This window comes from Chiloscyllium plagiosum, unplaced genomic scaffold (assembly GCF_037043375.1).
Source record: "Chiloscyllium plagiosum isolate Xiang-an unplaced genomic scaffold, Cpla_swu_hap1 HiC_scaffold_6, whole genome shotgun sequence".
Lineage (NCBI taxonomy): Eukaryota > Metazoa > Chordata > Chondrichthyes > Orectolobiformes > Hemiscylliidae > Chiloscyllium > Chiloscyllium plagiosum.
The window spans coordinates 133,172,389-133,200,153 of NW_028270144.1; the positions used below are offsets into that span (position 1 = coordinate 133,172,389).

At 48.0% G+C, this 27,765-nt stretch overlaps 1 protein-coding gene across 9 annotated transcripts in view; it reads left to right on the top strand.

Moving 5' to 3' along the window:
• LOC122550997 (arfaptin-2-like) overlaps nucleotides 1-19,581 on the top strand; it is a 46,199-nt gene extending 26,618 nt beyond the window's left edge. For 8 of the 9 annotated variants that reach the window (XM_087988523.1, XM_087988522.1, XM_087988524.1 and 5 more), the window contains 8 exons: nucleotides 3,671-3,778; nucleotides 5,369-5,477; nucleotides 8,181-8,276; nucleotides 12,007-12,125; nucleotides 14,785-15,006; nucleotides 15,204-15,361; nucleotides 17,773-17,947; nucleotides 18,528-19,581. In XM_087988523.1, the coding sequence (XP_087844649.1) occupies nucleotides 3,680-3,778; nucleotides 5,369-5,477; nucleotides 8,181-8,276; nucleotides 12,007-12,125; nucleotides 14,785-15,006; nucleotides 15,204-15,361; nucleotides 17,773-17,947; nucleotides 18,528-18,683 (1,134 nt within the window). In that variant the 5' untranslated portion in view covers nucleotides 3,671-3,679 and the 3' untranslated portion in view covers nucleotides 18,684-19,581. The remainder of the gene's footprint in view (nucleotides 1-3,670; nucleotides 3,779-5,368; nucleotides 5,478-8,180; nucleotides 8,277-12,006; nucleotides 12,126-14,784; nucleotides 15,007-15,203; nucleotides 15,362-17,772; nucleotides 17,948-18,527) is intronic. The other variant, XM_087988526.1, reaches the window with a different exon arrangement.
• Nucleotides 19,582-27,765: the final 8,184 nt, after the last annotated feature.

The window sequence follows — 27,765 nt, forward strand, 5'->3', positions numbered from 1 at the left end:
TTGATGATTGCACAATGTTCAGAACCATTCATGACTCCTCAGGTACTGAAGCAGTCCGTGTTCAAATGAAACATGACCTGGAAAAAATCCAGGTTTGGGCTGACAAGTGGCCAGTAACATTTGTGTTAGATAACTGCCAGGCTATGACCACCTCCAGTAAGAGACAATCTAGCCACCACTCTTGACATTCACTGTTACTATCACTGAATCCCTCACTATCAACATCCTGGAGGTTACCAGTGACCAGAAACTGGCCATATACATACAGTGGCTACAAGAAGAGGTCAGAGTCTCACAATTCTGCAGTGAGTTACCTGACTGGCTCCCAAAATTAGATTAGATTAGACTACAGTGTGGAAACAGGCCCTTCGGCCCAACAAGTCCACACCGACCCGCCGAAGCGAAACCCACCCATACATTTACTCCTTACCTAACACTACGGGCAATTTAGCATGGCCAATTCACCTGACCCTGCACATCTTTGGACTGTGGGAGGAAACCGGAGCACCCGGAGGAAACCCACGCAGACGCGGGGAGAACGTGCAAACTCCACACAGTCAGTCGTCTGAGGCGGGATTTGAACCCGGGTCTCTGGCGCTGTGAGGCAGCAGTGCTAACCACTGTGCCACCGTGCCGCCCACCGTGCTGTCCACTATCTACAAAGCACAAGAAAGAAGTGTAATGGAATACTCCCCACTTGCCTGGATGAGTTTGCAGCTCCAAAATTACTTGAGAAGCTCAATGCCATCCAGGACAAAGCAGCCTATTTGATTGGCACCACATCCACAAATATCCATACCCTTCAGTGTGTACTACCTGCAAGATGCACTGCAGAAATTCAGAAGATCCTCAGACAGCACCTTCCAAATTCATGACCACATCCATCTTGAAAGACAAGGGCAGCAGATACATAGGAACACCACCCCTGCAAGTTCCACTGCAAGTTCCCCTCCAAGCCACACAACATCCTGACTTGGAAAATATCACCATTCCTTCAGTGTCACTGGGTCACAATGTTGGACTTGCCTTTCTAAGGGCATGTGGGTCAACCCACAGCACATGGACTGCAGTGGTTCAAGAAGGCAGCTCACCCCCACCTTCTCAAGGGGCAACTGGGAATGGGAAATTAATGCTGGACTAATTAGTTTTAATCCAATGTGCAATCCTTATTATACGATTTGCTAGGACACTGGTCCCAGCTTAATTCAGATGAATCCTGTCGGAACAGCTCTCTCTTGCCCTATGTACTGGTGAGCTCTGAATTAGAATAATTTGTTCCGTACCAATCTTTGAGCCACTCATTTACCTTTTCAATCCTATGTGCCCCATGTCACTTTGCATGTGGCTCAAGTAGTAATGCAGAGATTATTATCTTTGCATTCTGATTTTTAATTCCATCCCAAGTTGTTCATATTCTGGATTAGTGGTGCTGGAAGAGCACAGCAGTTCAGGCAGCATCCAAGGAGCTTCGAAATCGATGTTTCCTTGATTCCTGATGAAGAGCTTTTGCCCGAAATGTCGATTTCGAAGCTCCTCGGATGCTGCCTGAACTGCTGTGCTCTTCCAGCACCACTGATCCAGAATCTGGTTTCCAGCATCTGCAGTCATTGTTTTTACCAAGTTGTTCATAGTCCATCAGAAGAAGTTCTTTCCCAATCCTAGCTGTGGCATTAGTACCTATAGGCCATGTAGGCAACACAGTACAGCCATGATCTGATTGAATGGGAGAGCAGGTTCAACGGCCGAATGGTTCTACTCCTGTTCCAAAGTTCTACACTTCTGTTCTGTCATGAGATTGATGCAGATTTCCAGCAGGGCAGTTTGAAAATTTGAATATAGTTGCAGAGAAATCTGGAAATAAAGCTTTCAGGTCAGCAATGATGATGATGATGATGCTGCTGTCTTATTATTACAGTTGTCTTTGAGGGAAGGAAACCTGCTTTTCTTACCAAGTCTGGCCCTCTGTGTGACTCCTCCATGTTCAGGCAGTGCATTTTCACATGAAGGGCTTTTGCCCGAAACGTCGATTTTGCCTGTCCTCGGATGCTGCCTGAATTGCTGTGCTCTTCCAGCACCACTGATCCAGAATCTGGTTTCCAGCATCTGCAGTCATTGTTTTTACCTCGTCATTTTACACCCTAGTCCATTGCAGTATAGAAAAGATGTTCCACGTCACTTCATTGGGAAGGCAGCAGCATAGTGGGAATGTTATTGGTCTAAATTATCCAGAATCCCAGATGATTGTTCTGGGGACATGGGTTCAAATTGGAAGCTGGTGAAATTTGGATTCTATAAATGACTTATGAAATGCATAGCCTTGGTTAATGGCAACCATGTAAACCCTTGTTGAATGTTGTGAAAAGCACCATCTGGTTCAGTAATGTTTTAGGGGAGGAAACTGCTGTCCTTACCTGGTCTGGCCACATGTGACTCCAGACCCACAGCAATGTGGCTCTTAACTGTCCTGTGGGCAATTACGGAAATGCCAGACCAGCCAACAGTGCCTGCATCCCATGAATAAATACAACCTTGATGGTTTTAATATTTACTTTAAAACAGTGCCGTTTTTGTCATGGATCCAAGTAGACAGGCAGGAGGATGGAAGAACACAGCAAGCCAGGCAGCATCAGGAGGTGGAGAAATCAACATTTCAGGTGTAACCCTTCAAGACTGGGGGGAGCCGCAGATAAAGGGATTGGTGGAGGCAGGGTTGCACACCATCGAGGGCCGAAAAGCCTGTACTGTTCTTTATTTAGTGACTGTTCATCAGAATAGTTTCTCCCTATTCAGACCTCTTATGATTTTGAAATCTCTATCACATCTCCTCTCCACCCTCTTCTCTCTAAGGTTTTTTCAATGTCTTCGTATAACTGAAGCTTCTCATTCCTGGGACCATTCTTGCAAGCCTCTTCTGCACTCTCTCTAACACGTTCATGTCTCTCCTATAATGTAGTGCCCAGAACTGGAGAACTGGTCGTAATACTCCAGCTGAGAACTAACTGGTGTTTTATATCGCATCACCTCCTTGCTCTTGTACTATATGCCCCTATTTATGAAGCCTAGGAGACTATCCTTTATGAACTGCTCTCTCAGTCAGTCCTGCTGCTTTATCACTTATACAAATGTACATCCAGGTCTTTCTGCTCCTCCCTTTAGAATCGTACTCTTTATTTAATACTGTCTCTCCACGCTCTTCCTACTAAAGTATGTTATCTCTCATTTCTCTATGTTGACCCTCATCTCCTACCTATCTGCCCACTCCACCAACTTATGGAGTTTGACACTCTCCTCACAGTTTACAGTTCTTCCACGTTTCATGTCTGCAAACTTTGAAATCACCTCTTGCATACCAAGGGACCTTAATACACTTCAGAAAAAGCCAGAGTCCCAATACTGACCTCTGGGAAACTTCACTACAAACTCTCTTGCAGCATGATGGATATTCATTACCGTTATTCCCTGTTTCCTGTCACTCAGCCAATTATTTACCCATGTGGTGTCAGCAAATCTGGATACTAATTAGTGCACATTCTGATGCCACAAATGATAATAGACTGCCGGTCTGATGGGGAGGGAAGTTGGCCAGGACTTGGGGAATGCTCCCTGTATCGATTGATCTTTAACATTTTGTATGTGGAACCTGGTAAGATTTTTTTATGTTATCCAACAGATCTGAACAATGACAGACGGGATCATGGGAAAGGCCGCCACAATGGAAATTGCCATAAACAGCAATGGTGACACAGCCGGTTTACCAGAGGATGATGGTTTAGAGCAGGTACTGTCATCTCCCAGTATGCTCAATAGGGACCTGTTAGATCAACCATTTCAGAGTCAGCCACAAGGTGAATCAAAAACTATTTCTCTGTTATTCAAAGTATTTTCCACAAAACCATTCCCAACACCCAGGCTTAACTCTCCCTCTCTGCTGGGGGTATTACCATCCCATAGATGTGTAGAGGAAATGTATAGCAATCTCTTGCAGTGAGTTTAATATAAAACAAGCTGTTAACACTGCTAAAGGAACGCCACAAATTGAAACTTTTCATCTTGTACTCATCAGAATTAGGATACAAGAAACAAACTTGAAAAAGGAGACCCCATTTTATACAGTATGAGGAGAGGGTGCTGTTTGGTTGGTCCAGTTGGTGTGGAGATGCAGCACAGTCTGGATTATTTAATAAATGATTTCTGTTTAATGTGATAGGCTTTGCTGAAGCTTGCAAGTTGAGGGTGTAGGCCCTTTGTTGGCCCTGAGTGATACCCTATTTATCTCAGGTTATCCTGGAGGAGACAGTGTCTCAGTATTTAAACAATCAATAAAGCTAGATATCCCTCACTGTTACTGTGCAGTACATCCACAGGTGGTTTTCTCCAGTTACAGGATGCTGCCGTCAAGCTATAAAGATGTTTTGCCTGTGATCTGAGTTTCGGTGCTACTGTGATGCCAGGTGTATAGGCTGTACATCCCAATGATAACCATATTAAATAACACATCCTGCTGACCACTCACAATGGGTAACATACTGATGGTGTTCAACCAGCCTGTACATGCCAGCGTCTGGAAAGTAAATCCACCATTAGATGGGATTCTGTGATTGGACATCATTTATTCAATAATCCAGACTGTGTTAAGAATTAAACTGGAAACTAATCTGAATTCCATTGCCAGGCATGCACTGTTATGGATTTGTTTATGCTACAAGTTACATCTATGAATTCTCAGCAAGATGTTTATTGTGGACAAACAGAATTTGCGCAGACTGTGCAGCTTCTTTTAAAAAAAGGTCATGGAGATAACTAATTGGTGCTGCATCTCCATAACAACACTGACCAATCAGAATCAACCCACTGAATAAAGATTGACAGTTAAACTATTTTTTGAGATATCTCCAGGCCAATGATAGTCCAGCCAATCAGCACTCTTCAGCTGTATATTTTTTCCCAAGTCTGTTGTTTGTGTCTTTGTTTGGATGAGTGCAAGACAAAAGCTTCATCTCATCTCCTTTTAGCAATATTTAAATTTTGTTCTTTCAAGCTGTTAATACTCAGTCTCAGACTGAGTTGTATCTGAGTTTGACTTCAAACAGATAGTGAGCTTTGTTCTGAAAGGAGAGAAACTTGCCTGTGCATTGACCGTACATTACTGTCAGTGCAACTCTCCCTCACGCATTGTATAAACCATCTCCGTGGTTTCCCCCCTCCCCCCCCCACCCCCCACCATGAGTATGGAGTCAGCACTAGGGACAGATGGCAGTGTGTACCACGCGGCTGAGCTCTGATTATGCAATGTGACCATTTCTGCTGGTTTTGACCGTGACCGTGACTGTGTTATGCTGCAGTGTAAAATCTTCCTTTCTGTGTCCAGGACCTTCAGCAGGTGATGGTGTCAGGCCCAAATCTGAATGAGACCAGTATTGTCTCCGGGGGTTATGGGGGAACAGCAGAAGCGATAATTGCAACAGGTACAATCAAAGGTAAGTGAGGGGAGAGACTGGTGACATGGGGATGGGGTGAGGGCATGATAGTGGAGGATGGGAGAGTGAGAAGGGTATTGAGGGAAAATGTGGGTGATGGGAGGGTGAGGTGGTGAACTGGAAGGGTGGTTGTGAGGGATGTTGTTTCAAATCTATGAAAGGGCAAATTGGAAGAGGGTGTTTTCCTGAAAATATTGTGGGGGTGGTATGGGTGAAGTGGAGTTGGCTGGCACGGATTGGCTTCTTCCAGCAGTTAAATACAGACTGTCTCAGTGTGTGTTGTGTCTGGGGTACCCTGTGATATCATGGGTTAACCTGGCACACTGACTGTGTCAGTGTAATGCAGCATCTTAGTAAGCATAGTGTCCAAAGAATAACATGTAACTGTTTCTAATTTCTATTCTTTTTGTAAATTGCAGGCAAGCTAGAGGAAGTGCAGCTTCCCTGGAAGGAAAGGGCCATAGGCAGCAGTCAGGAAGGAAAATCTGTTTTCAATCTGGTCCCAAAAGTCAGGATTTATAAACCGCGTAGGCAGTTCTTTATTCCACTAGTATTCAAAATTACAGTTTGAGAGAGCTGTGTTTCTAAACTCTGTTTGGTTTCCATGTTTGACAGAACCCTCTGAACAGGCATGTGTCAGTCAAGTGTTTGATGTCAGGTCACTGGCCCAGGCTGTGAAGAAGGACTGAAGGCTCACAGCATAGTGGGGAGGAAATGAGTAAAACTTCACAGGAGCTGCTGCAGGCTTAGCCTGCCCTGGTTGAAGTTTGCAATGTTATTATTCGGTCACGCTCACTCCCGGCAGAGGAGCCAAGACAATGAATGAGCAGCTGTGGCCATCACAGATCCTGTCCTCAGAGTGCTGACATTTCTGTTTACCCACATACCTCATTGCTGTAGTGACCGACTGCTAATGTGTCCCACACAAAACACACTGCTTCACACAATGCTTGTACTCAATTGTTAACTGACCTTGTATGGATAACTCCAATTACAGTGGGTGAGGCATGCCTGGGATGATTCCATGTGCTGGGGGCAAGACTCTGTGTTGGGAATATGGGACTGGGCAAAGCTCTTTCCAGTGTACACATTTCTGGGGCTAGTTGAGGAAGCTGAGAACTGCTCCACAAGTAATGAAGTTATCCAAAGCCTGATTAACATCCCCAATCGGGTATTATCTTCAGTTCTGGGTTCTTCACTGACCCTCTGATGATGCGGCACTCCCTCAGCACTGACCCTCCGACAGTGCGGCACTCCCTCAGCACTGACCCTCCGACAGTGCGGCACTCCCTCAGCGCTGACCCTCTGACAGTGCGGCACTCCCTCAGCGCTGACCCTCCGACAGTGCGGCACTCCCTCAGCGCTGACCCTCCGACAGTGCGGCACTCCCTCAGCGCTGACCCTCCGACAGTGCGGCACTCCCTCAGCGCTGACCCTCCGACAGTGCGGCACTCCCTCAGCGCTGACCCTCCGACAGTGCGGCACTCCCTCAGCGCTGACCCTCCGACAGTGCGGCACTCCCTCAGCGCTGACCCTCCGACAGTGCGGCACCCCCTCAGCGCTGACCCTCCGACAGTGCGGCACCCCCTCAGCGCTGACCCTCCGACAGTGCGGCACCCCCTCAGCGCTGACCCTCCGACAGTGCGGCACCCCCTCAGCGCTGACCCTCCGACAGTGCGGCACCCCCTCAGCGCTGACCCTCCGACAGTGCGGCACCCCCTCAGCGCTGACCCTCCGACAGTGCGGCATCCCCTCAGCGCTGACCCTCCGACAGTGCGGCACCCCCTCAGCGCTGACCCTCCGACAGTGCGGCACCCCCTCAGCGCTGACCCTCCGACAGTGCGGCACCCCCTCAGCGCTGACCCTCCGACAGTGCGGCACCCCCTCAGCGCTGACCCTCCGACATTGCGGCACTCCCCTCAGGGCTGACCCTCCGACATTGCGGCACTCCCCTCAGGGCTGACCCTCCGACATTGCGGCACTCCCCTCAGGGCTGACCCTCCGACATTGCGGCACTCCCCTCAGGGCTGACCCTCCGACATTGCGGCACTCCCCTCAGGGCTGACCCTCCGACATTGCGGCACTCCCCTCAGGGCTGACCCTCCGACATTGCGGCACTCCCCTCAGGGCTGACCCTCCGACATTGCGGCACTCCCCTCAGGGCTGACCCTCCGACATTGCGGCACTCCCCTCAGGGCTGACCCTCCGACATTGCGGCACTCCCCTCAGGGCTGACCCTCCGACATTGCGGCACTCCCCTCAGGGCTGACCCTCCGACATTGCGGCACTCCCCTCAGGGCTGACCCTCCGACATTGCGGCACTCCCTCAGCAGTGACCCTCCAACAGTGTGACACTTCCTCAGCACTGACCCACCGTCAGTGCAGTGCTCCCTCAGCACTGACCCTCCACTAGTGCGGCACTCCCTCAGCACTGACCCTCCACTAGTGCGGCACTCCCTCAGCGCTGACCGTTCTAGAGTGTGGCACTCCCTCAGTATGAGTTTTGGGAGTATTGACCTGGACTGTGTCTGCATATTTGGAGTAGGTCTTGGACTCCTGCCTTGATGGGGGATGTTCTAATCCCTCCCCAGCTGCTCGTTCCCTCAGCGTTGTTTGTGCGTTTGCTGTCTTCTGATGTCTTCATTTTCTCACTTCCCTGATCCCTTTCATCCATCCCTCCTATTTCTTTCTCACTGTTTCCAGGCACACGTGTGAAAGCCCTGGCACCACGGTCTGTGCTAATCTCACCCAGCAGGTCTGCTGCCAGTAGGATAGCCAGTCAGGGCAACACCTCACCAGGTACAACGCTGTGCCGACAGCTGCCTCCCCCTTCCTTTACTGCCCTGCAATGGGAGAAAGATATCCTTGACCCTTCCTCTCCTCCTTCAGCTCCACCCCAGCCTGTCTCCCCCTCCCTCAGTCCTGCAGCAGAATGTTTTGCCCTTACACCCAAGTTATGGTAAATACTCTCCACTGTATCCCTGCCCTTTCAATCCTGATTGCCCTCCTCTGTGGTGAACAAATCCCCCCTCCCCCCGCGCCCCCTGTCCTGTCCCATTGCTTTACCTCCTCTTATCCTATCTGCTGTATTTGATTTCATTTTTGTGAAGTTTCAGAATGCTATGAGATTTAAGTCCATTGTGTAAATCTCCAAATAATAATGCAACGTGGAGGCCTTGTATATAACATGGAGTGTCCCTCTTCAGCACACTCATGGGCTCACACTCTCAAAATCTCTCTCCTCCCCCATTTTCTTACTCTCTCTAAAACTCTGTCTCATACCTAGGCAACATCCTTGACTAACCTGCCTCATGTAGATCACTGGCTGCTGGTGCTCTTTCTGTCTCTCCCAGCGATCATTGAAAAGTGATCAAGAACAGAAACCCTGCCTGATTTCCCCTCTTTGTAACTCAAGGATCACTGGAAAATGATAAGAGCAGAAACCCTGCCTGATTGTCCTACCTGTTGTTTGCAATCAGTTGTTTGCCCATCTTTGCTCTGCAGGAATTGCACTCTGTGGGGCAATCTCTCCCTAAGCTGAAAATGTGTTGCTGGAAAAGCGCAGCAGGTCAGGCAGCATCCAGGGAACAGGAGAATCCCACCACCAAGGATATATTTCCCTCCCCTCCCCTATCAGCATTCCGTAAAGACCACTCCCTCCGTGACTCCTTTGTCAGGTCCACACCCTCCACCAACCCAACCTCCACTCCCGGTACCTTCCCCTGCAACCGCAGGAGGTGCAAGACTTGCGCCCACACCTCCCCCCTCACCTCCCTCCAAGGCCCCAAAGGAAACTTCCATATCCGCCACAGATTCACCTGCACCTCCACACACATCATCTATTGCATCCTCTGCACCCGATGTGGCCTCCTCAATATTGGGGAGACAGGCCGGCTACTTGCGGAGCGTTTCAGAGAACACCTCTGGGACACCCGGACCAACCAACCCAACCACCCTGTGGCTCAACATTTCAATTCCCCCTCCCACTCCACCAAGGATATGCAGGTCTTTGGACTCCTCCATCGCCAGACCACAACAAAACGACGGTTGGAGGAAGAGCGCCTCATCTTCCGCCTAGGAACCCTCCAACCACAAGGGATGAACTCGGATTTCACCAGTTTCCTCATTTCCCCTCCCCCCACCTTGTCTCAGTCTAATCCATCGAATTCAGCACCGCCTTCCTAACCTGCAATCTTCTTCCAGACCTCTCCACCCCCACCCCAGTCTGACCTATCACCCTCACCTTGACCTCTTTCCACCTATCACATTTCCGACGCCCCTCCCCCAAGTCCCTCCTCCCCACCTTTTATCTTAGCCTGCTGGACAAACTTTCCTCATTCCTGAAGAAGGGCTTATGCCCGAAACGTCGATTCTCCTGTTCCCTGGATGCTGCCTGACCTGCTGCGCTTTTCCAGCAACACATTTTCAGCTCTGATCTCCAGCATCTGCAGACCTCACTTTCTCCTCAAAGATCTCTCCCTAAGGCCAAGCAAGCAGTGACTGCTCTCCATTTCCCTGTTCACCTCTTGTTACTTACCATTCTCCCACATTAAGTAAATGAGAAGCCACAGTATCTGTCAGATTTAGCCAATACCCTCAAAATCACTGTCCATCTCAGCTTCTTACACCAACTGATCACATACAATTCAAACTGACTTCCCAACAGTCAGACAGGAGTATCGATCCTGCACCGCAAACCCCCCACCCTCCCCCTCCCCACCGAAAAAAGCACTCCTCTGTCTGGAAACACACCCGATTTTGTGTCTGTTCATTTTCCACTTCATGCCTCATTTGTCCCTTTTAGTCTTTTTCGTCTCTGCTTGTGACCAGAAACAAATGTGGGAATGACTGGGGAATAAAGGCGTTTTTTGTTGTAGTGGTGTCCCTCTGTTAATATTGGAGTGTTCTTCACCTCTCAGGCCAGCTGATTAAATTCCCTGCATGTGAAGGATTTTTGTGGAGGACAGTGGTGATTCTGTATGGGTTAATGATGTTCCATTCTTTTTGGGAAAGCTGAGAGTCTTTGTTTCTCAGTCTAGAATGCTGCATCCTGTCCTGCGTTCTCCCGGGTCAGAGCTGAGCAGAGTTCCCCTGTCCCGGGTCAGAGCTGAGCAGAGTTCCCCTGTCCCGGGTCAGAGCTGAGCAGAGTTCCCCTGTCCCGGGTCAGAGCTGAGCAGAGTTCCCCTGTCCCGGGTCAGAGCTGAGCAGAGTTCCCCTGTCCCGGGTCAGAGCTGAGCAGAGTTCCCCTGTCCCGGGTCAGAGCTGAGCAGAGTTCCCCTGTCCCGGGTCAGAGCTGAGCAGAGTTCCCCTGTCCCGGGTCAGAGCTGAGCAGAGTTCCCCTGTCCCGGGTCAGAGCTGAGCAGAGTTCCCCTGTCCCGGGTCAGAGCTGAGCAGAGTTCCCCTGTCCCGGGTCAGAGCTGAGCAGAGTTCCCCTGTCCCGGGTCAGAGCTGAGCAGAGTTCCCCTGTCCCGGGTCAGAGCTGAGCAGAGTTCCCCTGTCCCGGGTCAGAGCTGAGCAGAGTTCCCCTGTCCCGGGTCAGAGCTGAGCAGAGTTCCCCTGTCCCGGGTCAGAGCTGAGCAGAGTTCCCCTGTCCCGGGTCAGAGCTGAGCAGAGTTCCCCTGTCCCGGGTCAGAGCTGAGCAGAGTTCCCCTGTCCCGGGTCAGAGCTGAGCAGAGTTCCCCTGTCCCGGGTCAGAGCTGAGCAGAGTTCCCCTGTCCCGGGTCAGAGCTGAGCAGAGTTCCCCTGTCCCGGGTCAGAGCTGAGCAGAGTTCCCCTGTCCCGGGTCAGAGCTGAGCAGAGTTCCCCTGTCCCGGGTCAGAGCTGAGCAGAGTTCCCCGGTCCCGGGTCAGAGCTGAGCAGAGTTCCCCGGTCCCGGGTCAGAGCTGAGCAGAGTTCCCCGGTCCCGGGTCAGAGCTGAGCAGAGTTCCCCGGTCCCGGGTCAGAGCTGAGCAGAGTTCCCCGGTCCCGGGTCAGAGCTGAGCAGAGTTCCCCGGTCCCGGGTCAGAGCTGAGCAGAGTTCCCCGGTCCCGGGTCAGAGCTGAGCAGAGTTCCCCGGTCCCGGGTCAGAGCTGAGCAGAGTTCCCCGGTCCCGGGTCAGAGCTGAGCAGAGTTCCCCGGTCCCGGGTCAGAGCTGAGCAGAGTTCCCCGGTCCCGGGTCAGAGCTGAGCAGAGTTCCCCGGTCCCGGGTCAGAGCTGAGCAGAGTTCCCCGGTCCCGGGTCAGAGCTGAGCAGAGTTCCCCGGTCCCGGGTCAGAGCTGAGCAGAGTTCCCCGGTCCCGGGTCAGAGCTGAGCAGAGTTCCCCGGTCCCGGGTCAGAGCTGAGCAGAGTTCCCCGGTCCCGGGTCAGAGCTGAGCAGAGTTCCCCGGTCCCGGGTCAGAGCTGAGCAGAGTTCCCCGGTCCCGGGTCAGAGCTGAGCAGAGTTCCCCGGTCCCGGGTCAGAGCTGAGCAGAGTTCCCCGGTCCCGGGTCAGAGCTGTAGCAGAATGCTGGGGGTTGCTGTAATCTTGTCTCTTGTGTGTATCACCTTCCAGGGTGTAGTAACCTTCACCAATCGCAGAGTGGTCCGATGACCGGCAGTGAGGAGTCATCCCGGGGGATCGCTGGTGAGAAGTTTGACATTGTGAAAAAGTGGGGAATCAACACCTACAAGGTGAGTGGAGGGGAGTGATCTGTGTTATGGGGTAACTCCCCATGCTAACCTATGTCCCCCCAGACCTGCACATCAGGACCCATGTTAGACTGTCCCCCAGATAAAAGCAAGATACTGCAGATTCTGTACATCTGAAATAGAAACCAAAAATACTGCAGAGATTCGGCAAGGCTGGCAGTGTTTGTGGAGAGAATAAAGTTTTTTTAGATTAGATTACTTTACAGTGTGGAAAGTTAATGTTTCAAATCAAATATGGACTTCGGCCTGGATGAATGTGTGGTGATGCACTTAGGCAAGAGAATGGAAAACGAATGGTAGGACCCTGGGAAGCACAGAGGATCAGAGAGACCTTGATGTACTTCTACACCGGTCCCTTAAGATGTCAGGGCAGATGGATAAAAATGAAGGCATATGGTATACTGGCCTTTATTAGGGAGAAAGTGAGGACTGCAGATGCTGGAGATCAGAGCTGAAAATGTGTTGCTGGAAAAGCGCAGCAGGTCAGGCAGCATCCAAGGAACAGGAGAATCGATGTTTTGGGCATAAGCCCTTCTTCAGGATTCCTGAAGAAGGGCTTATGCCCGAAACGTCGATTCTCCTGTTCCCTGGATGCTGCCTGACCTGCTGCGCTTTTCCAGCAACACATTTTCAGCTACTGGCCTTTATCAGTCAAGGCATGGAATTTAAGAGTTTGTGGGGGGTGGGATAGGGGTGGGGGTAGTGTATAGTTATGCTGAAACAGCCTAACTGTTTACAGTTCAGGATTCCACATTAGAGGGGAAATGTGATAGCACTGGAGAGGGGGCAGAGGGAGATTTACCGGGATGTTGCCTGGGCTGCAGACTTTTGGTGATGAAGAGAGAATGGACAGAGTGGGGCTGTTTTCCTTAAGGCAGAGGAGACTGAGGGGGACATGATTGAGATTTATGAAATGATAAGAACACAAACAGGGTAGACAGGAAGAAACTTTTTCCCTTGATGGAGACATCAATAACAAGACGATGTAGATTAAGGGAAGGGGCGAGAGGTTTAGAGGGGATGTGAGGAAATACTTTTTCACCCAGAGGGTGGTGGGAATCTGGAACTCACTGCCTGTGAGGGTGGGAAAGGCACTTGCAATGCCAAGGCAGACAAGGCAAAGGGCCAAGTACTGAGAAATGAGTTCAGGATCGTTAGGTGGTTGTTTTTGACTGGCATGGGCATGATGGGCTGAAGGGCCTTATTCTGTTCTGCAGATCTCTTTCACTGCATGGCATTTCAGAACCAAAAGGTGCTGGAAAACTGTTTTCCTGCTGTTGACAGAGGGAGAAGGGAATGATTGGAACAGATAGGGAGGGTGCCCAGAACAAAAGGCGGCAAGTCATATGAAATCAAAATGTTAAATCTGTTTCTCTCTCCACAGATGCTGCCAGACCTGTTGAGTTTCTCCAGCATTCTCTGTTTTTATTTAAACTGTACCCTTCCTGTACTGGTATAGCTGCACCATTCTCCCCAGCTTGCACATCCCAGATCACCAATCACCAACCTTTACTCTGTTTCCAGATGCACATGGACACTGTACCTGTTAGTGCTGTATCCCAATGTCCTGCTGTTGAAATTGCTTTATCTAGCCTTCTTTGAAAGAGCACGTTCTCACTGCTTACCAAGTTAAGGGAGTGTTAGTGTGTGAATACCATCCTGACTTGGAAATATATCGCCGTTCTTTCACTGTCTCTGGATCAAAATCCTGGAATTCCCTCCCCAAGGGCATTGTGGGTCAACTTACAGCACATGGACTGCACTGGTTCAAGATAAGGGGGAGGCAGTGGGACATTGATAAGGTTAATTCAGAACCCTGTTAATTATTCAAGGGACATAGCTCGAATCCCACCATGGTGACCCAGAATGTTACCTGGGTCACTGGATTACAGTCCAGTGATAATACCACGGCACTGTCACCTTCGTGTTAATTATTGTAAAAACCTATCCGATTCACCAATGTCCTTGAGGGAAGGAAATCTACTGTCCTTACCTGGTCTGGCCTACCTCAGGGGAGGTGAGCCTGGACAATTAATCCAGAGACCTGGGTAATGTTCTGGGCACTCCGGTTCAAGTCCCAGCACAACAGATGGCTGAATTTGAATTCAATAAAAATCTGGAATTAAGAGTCTAATGATGATCAGGAACCCGTTATCAGTTGTTGGAAAACTGCCATCCTTACCTACTCAGGCTGACACATGACTCCAGACCCACCGCAATGTGGTTGACTCTTAACTGTCCTCTCAAATGGCCTGACCAACCATTCAGTCCGAAGGCAGTTATGGATAGGTGGTAATATGCTGGGCTGGGCTGGACTGGGCAACACTGATGGCATCCTGTAGATGAATTTTAAAAAGCTGTCCTCCCACCTCCACAACCAGGTGTTGGTGTGTCAGATTGCACTGATGCTGATAGCACCATCATGTTTGTGGTGTTGAGGTTTGTGGTCAGAAATACATGTGGTCTGTGTGGTTCAATGTGGCAGTATTGGGCAGTCCAGGCTTTCACTTTCTGCATTCTTATAACGTGTGTCTGAGAGCTGGCAGCTGCTGAATGATCTGAGATTGTTGGTTGTGTGACAGAGTCAGAGCTAATGCCAATACTTCAGTCTAACAGACATTACCATTGGCTGTGTCTGTAGTGTACAAAGCAGTTGATCTCGGAGAGGTTTGGTCGAGGCTCTCGGACAGTGGACCTGGAACTTGAAGCTCAGATCGAGCTCCTACGTGACACAAAGAGGAAATACGAGAATGTGCTGCGGCTTGCCCGAGCGCTCACAAACCATTTCTACAACCTGGTGCAGACACAGCGGGCCCTGGGCGAGTCTTTCTCTGATCTCAGTCAGAAATCCCCCGAACTCCAGGTACACAATGGACACGGGCAACAGACACCGACCGGGCTGAGAGTATGGTTTGTCTTGCTACCGGTGGGAGGTGTTGGTGTTCCCTGTGCTGACCGTGGTGGGTGTCCATGTCCCTGTGCTGACCCTGGGGTTAACTTTTTTTTTTCTCTCTCTCTCTCTCTCTCTCTCTCTATCTGTATCTGTCATGCCCCACACAGGAGGAGTTTGGACATAACGCTGATACTCAGAAGCTGCTGTGTAAGAATGGGGAGACATTGCTTGGAGCCATCAACTTCTTTGTATCGAGCATCAACACTCTGGTCAACAAGACAATGGAAGATACGCTGCTCACTGTCAAACTGTTTGAGAATGCCAGGTGAGACCATTACAGTATAGAGCAGGCTGAGGAACTCAGGAAACAAATACTCACCTGACTGAGGGTAAAAGGCTTCAACTAAGAGGGCAGAATTATTTTCTATTGCCTTAATTTTAAAAGATTGAGATGTTTAAGATGATTGGAAGGTCTTCTACCATTGAGAAACTATTTACTTTTGGGGGAAAGAATTTCAGGTCAAGGGTCAGAACCTTCAAACTTGAGCTGTGTTGTTCAGCGGTGATGTCAGGGAATACCTCCACACACAAATGGAGTGGGGAGTCAAACTCACCACCTGAGAAAACTTGGTGCAGAGGTCCATATAAATACATCAGTACACAGATAGTTGGTAAAGGTCTGGAGCCAGTAGAGGGAAAGGATGTTGTAATACAGATCAGGCAAGGTTTACCAAAAGAACAGGAAAGGGTGGAAGACTGAATGGCCTCCTGAAGATGTGACATGGGCACAGACTGAAAGTACGAGTCCGGTCAGTGCAGGCTCAGTGGAAGAGATCTTCTCTAGACTAGCTTTACTGTGACCACCTGATTGTGTGTGATCTTAGTCACCCCTCAACTCGGTTAAACTCCAGTGGAAACAAGCCCAGTCTGTCCAAATCTTCCTCTTAAAACATGGTGGCTCAGTTGTTAGCACTGCAGCCTCACAATGCCAGGGATCTGGGTTCAGTTCCAGCCTCGGGCGACTCTCTGTGTGGAGTTTGCTCGTTCTCCCTGTGTCTGTGTGGGTTTCCTCCGGGTGCTCCAATTTCTTCCCACAGTCCAAAGATGTGCAGGTCACGTGAATTGGCCATGCTAAATTGCCCATAGTGTTAGGTGTGTTAGTCAGAGGGAAATGGGTCTGGGTGGGTTACTCTTCAGAGGGTCAATGTGAACTTGTTAGGCCAAAGGGTCTGTTTCCACACTGTAGGGAATCTAATCTAATCTAAAAACCCACTCCTTCCAGGGATCAGTCCAGTAAACCACCTCTAACCTGCAATGCATTTACATCTGTCCTTCCACTAGGAGCTTAAAATTGCATGCAGTCAATTAAATGCCCTTCATAACTACAGCGTAACATTCTCACGTTGATGTCTGGTTCCTCTTGTAATAGAGGACAGAGCCCATGTGCAGTAACTTGTGACTCCGGTGTTAGCTCCCTCTGAATCCCTCTGTGCCTCAGAATTTCACACTTCACTTCACATTTTCCCACATCACAAAAGCACAGAATTGTTATAGTGCCAAAGGAGGCCAGTCAGTCCACCATGTCTGCACCAGTTTTATCCCCTAGTGCCAATCTCCTGCCTTGTCTCCATATCCCTGCACACTATTTCTCTCCAAGTATCTATCTGGTGGCCTCTTGAATTGAAGCTGCCTCCACCACATTTCCAAGCAGTGTATTCCACACCATAACTACCTTCCTGAATGGAAAAGCTTTTTTTTCTCTCATCATCCTTGCTTCACTTGGACATCACATTAAAACTATTCTGTCTTGTTTTTGTCTTTTTTAACGAATGGAAACAGCTTCACCCTATTGGCATGTCTCGCTCATTCCTGATTTTGAAAACCTCAAAATCAACATGCTCCATCTGTCAGATTTTTCCCCACTCACTCAATCTGTCCCTGAGTCTGTATTCTTCCTTATGTTGTCTTCAGCACACTTTCCCACCGATCCTGGTAATGTCGGTGAATTTCATTACCAGTTATTTGCTTCCCTCATAAGTGATTGAAGCCTTTGCACAGAACCTGTGCGATTTTACTTGCCACATCCAACCAATTGGCCAAAGTCCCATTAATGCTGACTCTCTGCTTCCTGTTAGCCAGCCAAACCTCTATCCAGACAAGCAAGACATCTTGAGCCCCCAGTTTGCACAAGAACTGTGGTGTTAGAACTGGCATTGCAAGGTACTTGATTGAACTAACCATGTCACCGTGATACAGGCAGCCAGTCTAGTGGGGGAAGCACAAGGAATGTAGTGTTACAAAAGCAGAATTTGCTGGAAAAACTCAGCAGGTCAGGCAGCATCTGTGGAGAGCAATCACAGTTAACGTTTCGGGTTCAGTGACCCTTGTTCAGACCGGATCCAACAGGTTAACTCTGATTTCTCTCCACAGATGCTGCCTGACCTGCTGAGTTTTTCCAGCTGTTTGTTTTTCTTTCTGATATCCAGCATCCGCAGATCTTTGTTTTATTTTGAATGTAATGTTTGTAGGCGACACAATAGTGCGGGGCGATTGACACTGTTCTCTGTAGCTAAGAGTGAGAGATCCAATTGTTGTGTTTCCAGCTCACTCTGGGCTTTGGCACATGCTCAGAGCCAGAGAGGAATTTGCAGGGGAAGTATCCAGTATTGATGGTACATGTAGGGGCAGTGTAGAGGGAGCTTTACTCTGTATCTAACCCTGTGCTGTCTATTTCAGATTGGAGTATGATGCTTATCGCACGGATCTTGAGGAGTTGAACCTGGGACCCCGTGATTCACTGACCCTGTCGAAGATCGACCTGGCACAGCAGCTGTTTCTGGTGCATAAGGAGAAGTACGAGAGATTACGCAGTGATGTCACCATCAAGCTAAAATTCCTGGAGGAGAATAAGGTGCTAATTGGTTGTTGGGGATGGTGGTTGTTTTGTACTAGGGCCGTGGAGATACCAAGGTGGGTGGTGGTGGAATCAGATCTAGAATGCGTGCAGCACAGATGGAGGGTACTTTGTCTAGTATTTGTGCTGGTTCTACAAGAAGGATTCAGCTCAAAGCTTTATTCTTCCTATTTCCACCAACACTGCAAATGATCTAATTTCCACCTGCCTCCCCCCACACTCTCAGACAGTACATTCCAGTCCCTAACTGCTCTGTCCTAGGGAGGTGTGATGTCTTTCTGATCTGTAGGTGGTAGTCTTTTAGATTAGGAGTGAGGTGATAGATCTGTGTCTGATCTGGGGTTTCAGAGTCTCTGACCCGTTAGAGCGATAGGGTCTCTGAGTTGGTGGGTGTGGGGGAGGGTGTGCAAGATCTCCCTAACCCATGGGGATGGAGGAGGGAGCTGATGCTGGGGTGCACTGACCTTGGGTGGGGGTGGGGGTGGGAATGGGAACTCTGACCCTGCGGGTGGGTGGTTGAGGGGGCTCTGACCCTGGGGGTCTCTGACCCTGTGTGTGTGTGTGGTTTCCCCGGCAGGTGAAAGTGATGCACAAACAGTTACTGCTGTTCCACAATGCCATCTCGGCCTACTTCGCTGGGAACCAGCAGCAATTGGAGCAAACCCTCAAACAATTCAATGTGAAGATGAAGGTGTCGAGCTCTGAAAAACCATCGTGGCTGGAGGAACAGTGACAACAAAACTAGTTTGGAGCAGGACCTGAGGGAAGCAGAGCCAGGCAATGAGGAAGCTGCATTAAATACAAAAAAAAACTCAAAAATTTACCATTTGATTCCATGTGTTTGAAACAAACTCTCAGACATGTTAGAATTTTAGGGGAAATTTCCTGGTTGCTTAAACTCAAATCATTTCCAGATTTCTTGGCTTTGTAATCTTACACTAAAGCAAACACTAAGGTACGATGGGACTGTGTCAGAGCTTCAAGCATGCTCCTCGTTTGTAAATATTCAGTCTAGGGACCACAGAGGCTTTCCAGATTCCTGGAGGTCTGTGGGTGTGGTGATACCTGGAAGTTTGGAACATGAGTCACCCTCCCAAAACATCCCGGTTCCCCAAAGTCTTTGGGCTCTGGTCCTGGGGGTGCTGAGTTTCGTGGGGAACAAGTTATTTAAAGGGGATCTTGATTTATTTAGTTGCTTAATTCTAAAGGGGGGGAGGGGAATGAACCTTCCAGACACATGGAGCTGCCAGTTGGTGAGGCCATTGTTCGGGCTCCTCCATCAAGACCAGCTCCCACCCCCTCCCTCCGTCCCACCCCCAGTGGGGGTGAGCATCTTTACCGGGAGCACCATAGTTAAAGGTTGTCCCATGAATGGGGAATTTCCCAAACCTAGAGTATTTATTGAAGCTGAGTGGAGGAGAGGGGGTTTGGCTGTTAGATGGAATCAGTTCAAACATCCACAAGTGTTGTCACTTTGGGGGGAGTCCCCAAGTATTGGAAATGTTTGCAGAGTGAGAATTCTGTGGTGTATTAAAAAAAATCTTTAACTCTGCATTTTCTGTATGTACTGTTTGTGATGTTTAAATTTATTACTATGAAAGAAACAAATCAAATAAACAGCAAAAACCAGGTACGCTGGGGAATTCTGGAAATAAGAGTTGTCAGGATTGGGAGAGATGGGGATACAATTGGACAGCAACATTCCTGAGACCCATTGCTCCCTGAGACCGCTCCTGCCACTTCCCTCTTCCCCACCCCCCCCCCCCCCCCCATCTCCCTCCACACTCAGCCTGCTGTTTCTGCTGTTTCTAGACCCTTCAGTTTATAATCTTAAAGTATACAACTGGTGATTTTATAAAATAAATTCCCTTCCATCTCCATTTTTGAGGCAATGAAGTGTGCGATTTGTTGAGTGTGTGAGTGTATTTTTATTCTCAGCTGCTCACTCCAGGTCCAGGCTGGTGGCTGAAGTGAGCAGACAGCTTCTTCGCTGACCAGGCAAACCAGACACCAATCAAAAAGCAGAGTGTGGCCTGGCTCAGGACTCCGCTTGGCCTGGCTGAGACATTGAGCTTGTCAGGAAATGGGCAATTCCCTTCTGAGTTAGTGATGTTTCAAAACAGCTAGGGGTACATGTCTTTGTTTAGTCACTCAGTTATGATTTTAGTTAGATCACAACATCATTGATTGCACCTATTCAGGCTCCTCAGCTCCTGCTGAGGGTCTCCTGATCCTGGCTGATGGGAAGTCCAATCGCAGAATCTGATTTGGGTGGACCATTCGTTTTCTCTTTGTAATTTAATTACTGTGCATTGAATACACGAGGCTGCTGATGTACTTTTAACAAAATTCACTAAAAAGGAAAACACTAATTTATACTGTACAAGAGCAAATTAAATGGTCTGATTGCAAAATAGATAAATTAGCAAATAAAGACTCAATCCTTTCACCTTCAACAACAATCTCTCACATACTGAAACCTCCATGAAAGCTCACTCTTTTCACTCTAATTTCCTTGGCTGCTTTCTGGCAAAACTGCATCCACCCGAAGCTCACCTTTAGTTAATGTGCCTTCACAAGGTCCTTATCCATGAGCAGAGCTCACTCACTGTTTAGCATTTATTAGGGATTGGGGCCAATACACTCTCGGGTTTTGAAGAATGAGAAGGAATCTCATTGAAAGGAAGAGACAGGACAGCAGCAGGTGAGATGTTCCCCCTGGGTGAGCAGATGTCAGAGTTTAAAATTAAGGGGGGAATCATTTGATACAGAGATGAGGAGAATTTCTGGTTTTGCTCAGATGTTAGTGAATGTTTAGAACTCTCTAGAGTTCTGTGGGAGCTTAGTCTTTGAGTATATTTAAGGTTGAGGTCGATAGACTTCTGATGACCAATGGAGTACGGGGTCCAATCATGATTGTATGGAATGGCAGGGCAAGCTCAATGGGCTGAACGACCAACTCCTGACACTATGTTCCTAACTTATACATTCAACAGTTTTGTAGCATCTATTCCTCTTTTGACACCTTCTAGCCTTCTGTAACCATACTGCAACAGAGTTTTACATTAAATTTGGGCAAGGTGTAGTTCACTCTGAAACCCCGGATCTCATCTAAAGAAGGGAAATTATGAAGGTGTGATGAGAAAGTAGGCTGCGGTGGATTGGAAAATATATTGAAAGATTTGATGGCAGATGGGAAATGCCTGGTAATTAAGGAATTGAATATTAACTATATGATTAAAGAATTAATGTTTGCATTTCAATCACCTGCATTCTTTTAAGACAAAAATACCCAATAGGAAAAGCGAGGAAACTAAAGTTAACAAAGTTACAAATCATCAGGTGGTTGTGGAGGACACAATTGTAAGACAGAATTTATAGCAAAAGTTTATAGTGTGTAACTGAAATTATACATTGAAAAATACCTTTATTGTTTGTTAAATCTCTCATCTATTAGAATGACCATGATAGTTTCACATCTTTCATATGTAAATCGCAAAACTTTTTTTAAAAGTTACATTCTCAGGTTAACTGTAACAATTGGTATCAGAACAGATAAGGTGTTGCGATGTTGAAGGTGTTAGCCCCCTGTGCTCCCTGTCTGTGCCATAATGTTTAGACTGATTCTAATCTAAAAAGTGAGTTCTTAGACCGCCAGTTCCGATGTGCCACAGCAAGGAACCGTAATGATCTCCTCAGGAGACAGACACGCGCTGCAACCGGCAGGGTACCCATCGTTGTCCAGCACTTCCCAGGAGCCAAAAAACTACGCCATGTTCTTCACAGCCTGCAACACATTGGTGCATTGTACAGCATGGTACATTGTTGAAACCGAACAAAGGCTATGGCAACGGATGAATGGGCACCGCACAACAATCAACAGACAGGAGTGTTCCCTCCCAGTTGGGGAACACTTCAGTGGTCCAGGACATTCTACCTCGGACCTTCGGCTAACCATCCTCCAAGGTGGACTTCGGGACAGGCATTAGCGAAAAGTGGCCGAGCAGAGGCTGATAGCTAAGTTCTGTACTCATAGGGAGGGCCTCAACTGGGACCTTGGGTTCATGTCACACTACAGGTGACCCTACTGCACTATACAAACACACACAGACACTTGTATGCGTGTGCACGCACACACAGTCACCCCTATACACAGACACACTTTCACAATCACACATGTATCCTCTCATAGACTTAGACACTTTACACACACGCGCACACACACATACACTTTCTCTCACAGACACTCATAAACCCCCACCCCAGACTCTCTCTCACACAAACTCACATACACATATATGTTTGTGGGGTGAATTTGTATTTGCGGAGTTACATTGGACTTTGCTCAAAAACTACATGAATCCATGTAAAACTCTGTTAACTCACTTTTTAGATTAGAATCAGTCTAAACATTATGGCACAGACAGGGAGCACAGGGGCTAACACCTTCAACATCTCAACACCTAATCTGGGTTGACACCAATTGTTGCAGTTAACCTGAGAATGTAACTTTTAAAAAAGTTTTGTGATTTACATTGAAAGAAGTGAAACTATCATGGTCATTCTAACAGATGAGAGACTTAAACAATCAAAGTTAAAAATCACACAACACCAGGTAATAGTCCAACAGGTTTAATTGGAAGCACACGAGCTTTCGGAGCGACGCTCCTTCATCAGGTGGTTGTGGAGGAGCGGCGCTCTGAAAGCTAGTGCTTCCAATTAAACCTGTTGGACTATAACCTGGTGTTGTGTGATTTGTAATTTTATACACCCCAGTCCAACACCGGCATCTCCGAATCAAAGTTAACAAGGGAAGTTAAAGATAGTATTAGATCAAAGGAAGAGGCGGTTTATAAAATTGCCTGAAGATTGAGAGAATTTTAGAATTGAGCAAAGGAAGAATGAGAATAGGAGATTGTGGAATATTATTGTAAATGCTGTTTTACAAACATTGTTCATGACGTGGGTGTTGACCCAGCATTTATCATACATTCCTAATTACTGGAAGGGGGAAGGGGATTAATTGTCAGAGGGCCCTTTTGTTGAGCTGTGGTTGTGTCCCTACCCCTAGACTCAGAGGCCTGGGTTCAAGTCCCACTTTCTTCAGAGGTGTATAATATCAACATGTCTGAACAAATTGATTAGAAAAGTATGAGTCAACCACAATACTGTTGTTCTAGACAAGACTAGATAAGGATGGTAGATTTCCTTCCCTGAAGGACATGAATGAATCAGACCAACAGCTTACCAGAACTTCAAGGGTCAGGGGGCAGAGGTGTTTGTAGTGGCTATCACTAAGGAGAAAGTGCTGGAGGAGCTGCAAGGTCTGAAGGTGGATAAACCACCTGGAGCAGATGGACTACAAAACAGAGTTCTGAAGGAGTTAGCTGAGGAGATTGGACAGGCATTCTGGGTGATCTTTCAGGAATCACTGGAGTCAGGGAGGGTCCCAGTGGACTGGAAAATGGTTAATATGACACATGTGCCCAGGAAAGGAGGGAAGCAGAAAACAGGAAATTATTGTCTGGTTAACATGACATTGGTCATCGGTAAGATTTTAGACCCCATTATTAAGGATTGGATTTTGGAACACTTTGATGTTTTCAGTAAAATAGAGCTGAGTCAGCACAGCTTCATCAAGGGGAGGTCATGCCTGACAATCTGTTAGAATTCTTTAAGGAGGTGATGAGCAATTTAGACAAAGGAGAGCCAGTGGGGTGATGCAAACTGCACTCAGTGCTCCAGCTGTGACCTAACCAATGTGGGCGGCACGGTGGCACAGTGGTTAGCACTGCTGCCTCACAGCGCCAGAGACCCGGGTTCAGTTCCCGACTCAGGTGACTGACTGTGTGGAGTTTGCACATTCTCCCCGTGTCTGTGTGGGTTTCCTCTGGGTGCTCCGGTTTCCTCCCACAGTCCAAAGATGTGCAGGTCAGGTGAATTGGCCATGCTAAATTGCCCGTAGTGTTAGGTAAAGGGGTAAATGTAGGGGAATGGGTGGGTTATGCTTCGGAGGGTCGGTGTGGACTTGTTGGGCCGAAGGGCCTGTTTCCACACTGTAAGTAATCTAATCTAATCTAATCAATGTCCTGTACAGCTCCCGATCTTAGAATCAATGTCTATGTGTTAAAGACAAGTGTCCCTCTGTGAGCTAATATGGTATGGCTTCACACTGTCCAGGGGTTGGGGGGATGACAGCTCCCTTCAGGAACACACCACCATCCACTCCCTCCAGTAGCAGCAGTGTGCATCAGCTACAAGATACACTGCAGAAATTCAACAAAGATCCTCAGGCAGCACCTTCCAAACCCATAATCACGTCCATCTAGAAGGACGAAGGCAGCAGATACATGGGAACACCATCCCCTGAAAGTTCCCCTTCAAGCCACTCACCATCCTGACTTGGAAATATATTATTGTTCCTTCAGTGTCACTGGATCAAAATCCTGGAATTTCCTCCCTAATGGCATTATGGGTCAGCCTACAGTACGTGAACCGCAACAGTTCAAGAAGGCAGCTCACCACCATCTTCGAGGGACAACTAGGGATGGGTAATAAATGTAGACCAGCCAGTGCCACCCACATCCCATAAAATAATTTTAAAAATCCTTCTCCTTGCCCCAATCCCTGAACTCTCATCTTGCAATCCAGTGTGTGGACCCCAGATACTCAGAGCCTGACACCCATGCTGTTTCTTGACATTATCCCTCATTCTCAATTCCTGGGCTGGGCTGAGCTTCAGGAATCCTGAATCGGGAATAGTTTCCAGTGTCAGCCAGTGTGTGTGAGAGAGAGATTGCTGCAGCTGTTCAGAGGGTGGGACATGAACCTGCTCAGACGTGTTTGCATTCCGTCAGTATCTAATAACACTGACATCAGCAAACACACTGAGGCGATTCAGTCCCTCAAGCCTGTTCTGTTATTCAATTCTATCACTGCTTTGTGTCACACTGATTCCCACAGTCTGACTGAAACAAATTGCCCTGCAACATCTCTCAGTGCTGAGGCTGAACAGGGCCACAATGCAATCATCATGTCAGGCAACTCCTCATCTTTAAAGATTGCATCTCTTCATTTTTTTTGTATTTTCGTTTGTGGACTGAAATGGGAAAAGGACTGTTTTAAAACCAAGGATTGTCTGCACTTTCTAAAGTAAGCTGACCCTTATTGTAAGTGCTGTTTTCATAGCTGTTGGGGAAGCAGTGGGGAAAACATGAGTTATAGACAAGCTGGAGTCAAGGGACTTGGTACAAGTGAAGGTCTGACTGGCTGAAAATGTTTTGCTGGAAAAGCGCAGCAGGTCAGGCAGCATCCAGGGAGCAGGAGAATTGACGTTTTGGGCATGAGCCCTTCTTCAGGAATCTGAAGTCTGACTGGCAACAAGTAGCTCATTGGTCTGTAAAATGGTGACTAGTCCCCGATGGCAAAGGTTGCCTTGCCTGCCAATAAGTGACTGGCTTCCAGAGAATTGACCAGTTTGTGGATGAGAACTTCAAGGCAAAAGCTATCAAACCTCTGGAAAGGAAGGAGCATTTCTGCTTCTCAGTAAAAAGCTTCTCAATCCTGAAGATAGCTCCATCACTTCCTCTCATCAGTTGTTGTAAACTCAAACTTTTAAGTCTGAGAGCTTTCTAAGTACAAACTAAACATACTGCGGCTCCAGTGAAAGGATCATCTCAGCAATTGCGTGGGCAGGTCCCACTGAGCTGCCTTCTCCTTCCCTCTGCCTTCTTCACTATTGGGTGGGTAGGCAGAATGTGTATGAAGGAGTGTTTATAAAGGGGTTTGAGAGTTTAACCAATAGACTATGTTGGTTTATAATAGTTTATCTGTAGCTAGGATCAATTATCTATAATAAACAGTGATTCATAGAATCCTTACAGTGTAGAGGCAGGCTATTCGGCCTATTAAATCCACACTGACCCTCTGAAGAGCATCCTCACCAGACCCAATTCCCTCCCCTATCCCTGTAACCCTGCATTTCCCATGGCCAGTCCACCCAACCTGCACATCTTTGCACTCTGGGAGGACTGTGGGGCAGTACAGTAGCTCTGGTCAGCACCGCTGCCTTACAGTATCAAGGATCCAGGTTCAATTCCAGCCTCAGGCAACTATCTGTGTGGAGTTTCTACATTCTCGCTGTTCTGTGTGGGTTTCCTCTAGGTGCTCCAGTTTCCTCCCACAGTCCAAAGGTGTGTAGGTTAGGTGGATTGATCATGCTAAATTGCCTATAATGTCTGGGAATGTACAGGCTAGGTAGATCAGCCATGGGGGTTGCAGGGATAGGGGAGGGGGAGTTGAGTCTGGGTTGAATGCTCCTCAGAGAGTTGGGCTGAATGGCCTGTTTCCACATTGTAGGGATCTATGAAACCAGAGCACCTGGAGGAAACCAACGCAGACACAGGGAGAATGTGCAAACTCCACACAGACTGTAGCCTGAGGGTGGAATTGAACCTGGGTCCCCAGTTTTGATTCTTGTTCAGTACAGAATCCTGGTCCATGCTTTTGTCACTCTGGGTCCGAAGGACATGGAAAATGGGGAATCTGTGTCTTTTAAAAATCTGGAAGTTCTGGGACGGTTCCAGGACCAGTCAGATATGAATTCCAGCGTACTCCTCTCACCCCCTCCCCCCACAAACGGAGGACAAACCAAGGAACATTCATCACTTCACCCTTCCATCATGTCATCGTTGATCTTTGATACAAGTTACAGGGAACAGAAAGCCTTTCAGTTTTATTCTGTAAACTAAAGTGACAATATTTTGTCATTATTTGTACAAATATGTTCTTAATTGTGAAGTCCCTCTGTGATGTTATACTTGGTTTTATTTTAATAAATTATGACTTGTTCCAATTGTATCATCACCAAAATCTACTGTGGCCACCATCTTAATTTTTGAACAATTCATCTATCTATCTTTCCACCCAACTTCATTGTTAGTCTGTGTCAAGCCAACTTATTTAATGGAGATGACCCCCATCTGAGGCTTACAATGAGTATGTGCAGGAACTGCTCCCCCTAGTGTTTGTGGCACAAGCCAACAGCTGCCCTGCAGGCTTTGTGACAGATAATTAAAGACATGTATTTACTTTTGAGTAATTACAGAGTACCCTGGGCAGTTCCTGACACTGAAAGAGATTTAAATAGTAACTGGTGTAACATGCAAAACACAGCAACTAACTAGTTCACAAACAGCAAATGTGATATTGAGGGATAAATCTATGCCATGACTCAAGGAAATAACTGCAGCCATTCCCTTGGTTCCTGTGGGATTTTGTACTTTCTTGGAATCAGTTCCTGGTTGGATTCTCTGCTCCTCAATGAGAATATATGCCCCCAACTCCCATCCATCCAAAGTGAACATCATTCACTCCAGGTCTCGTGGGAGGGAGGTTGGGTCTGTTCCTGGGGTTGTGAAGGGGTTAATCTCTACCCAGAGTCACAGGAAGGTCAGTCTTACTTAGGATCATGGGGATTGGCGCAGTCTGTACCTGGGATCATGGGAATGGGCTCAGTCTGTACCCGGGGCTGGGAGGGTATACAATATTGAGTCCAATCCAGTTTCCCCTCCCCCTGTTAGTGTCCTGAGAGAGTGAGTGATCAGGAGTTTACCATCAGACTGTTGACACACACTGCTCCTTCCACTCAGCCGCGTCTATCTCTTTCACAGACTGCATGAGGCTGTTTTATTGAAGGAGGTGCCTGTCCCTTTAAATTACCTGGGCTGGTTTCCAGCTGGAAATAGTTACCTGTGCAGTGAGGGTTAATGCCAGTGGGTGTGGAGGCCTCAGGGATAAACTCAGCTCAGTCTTAC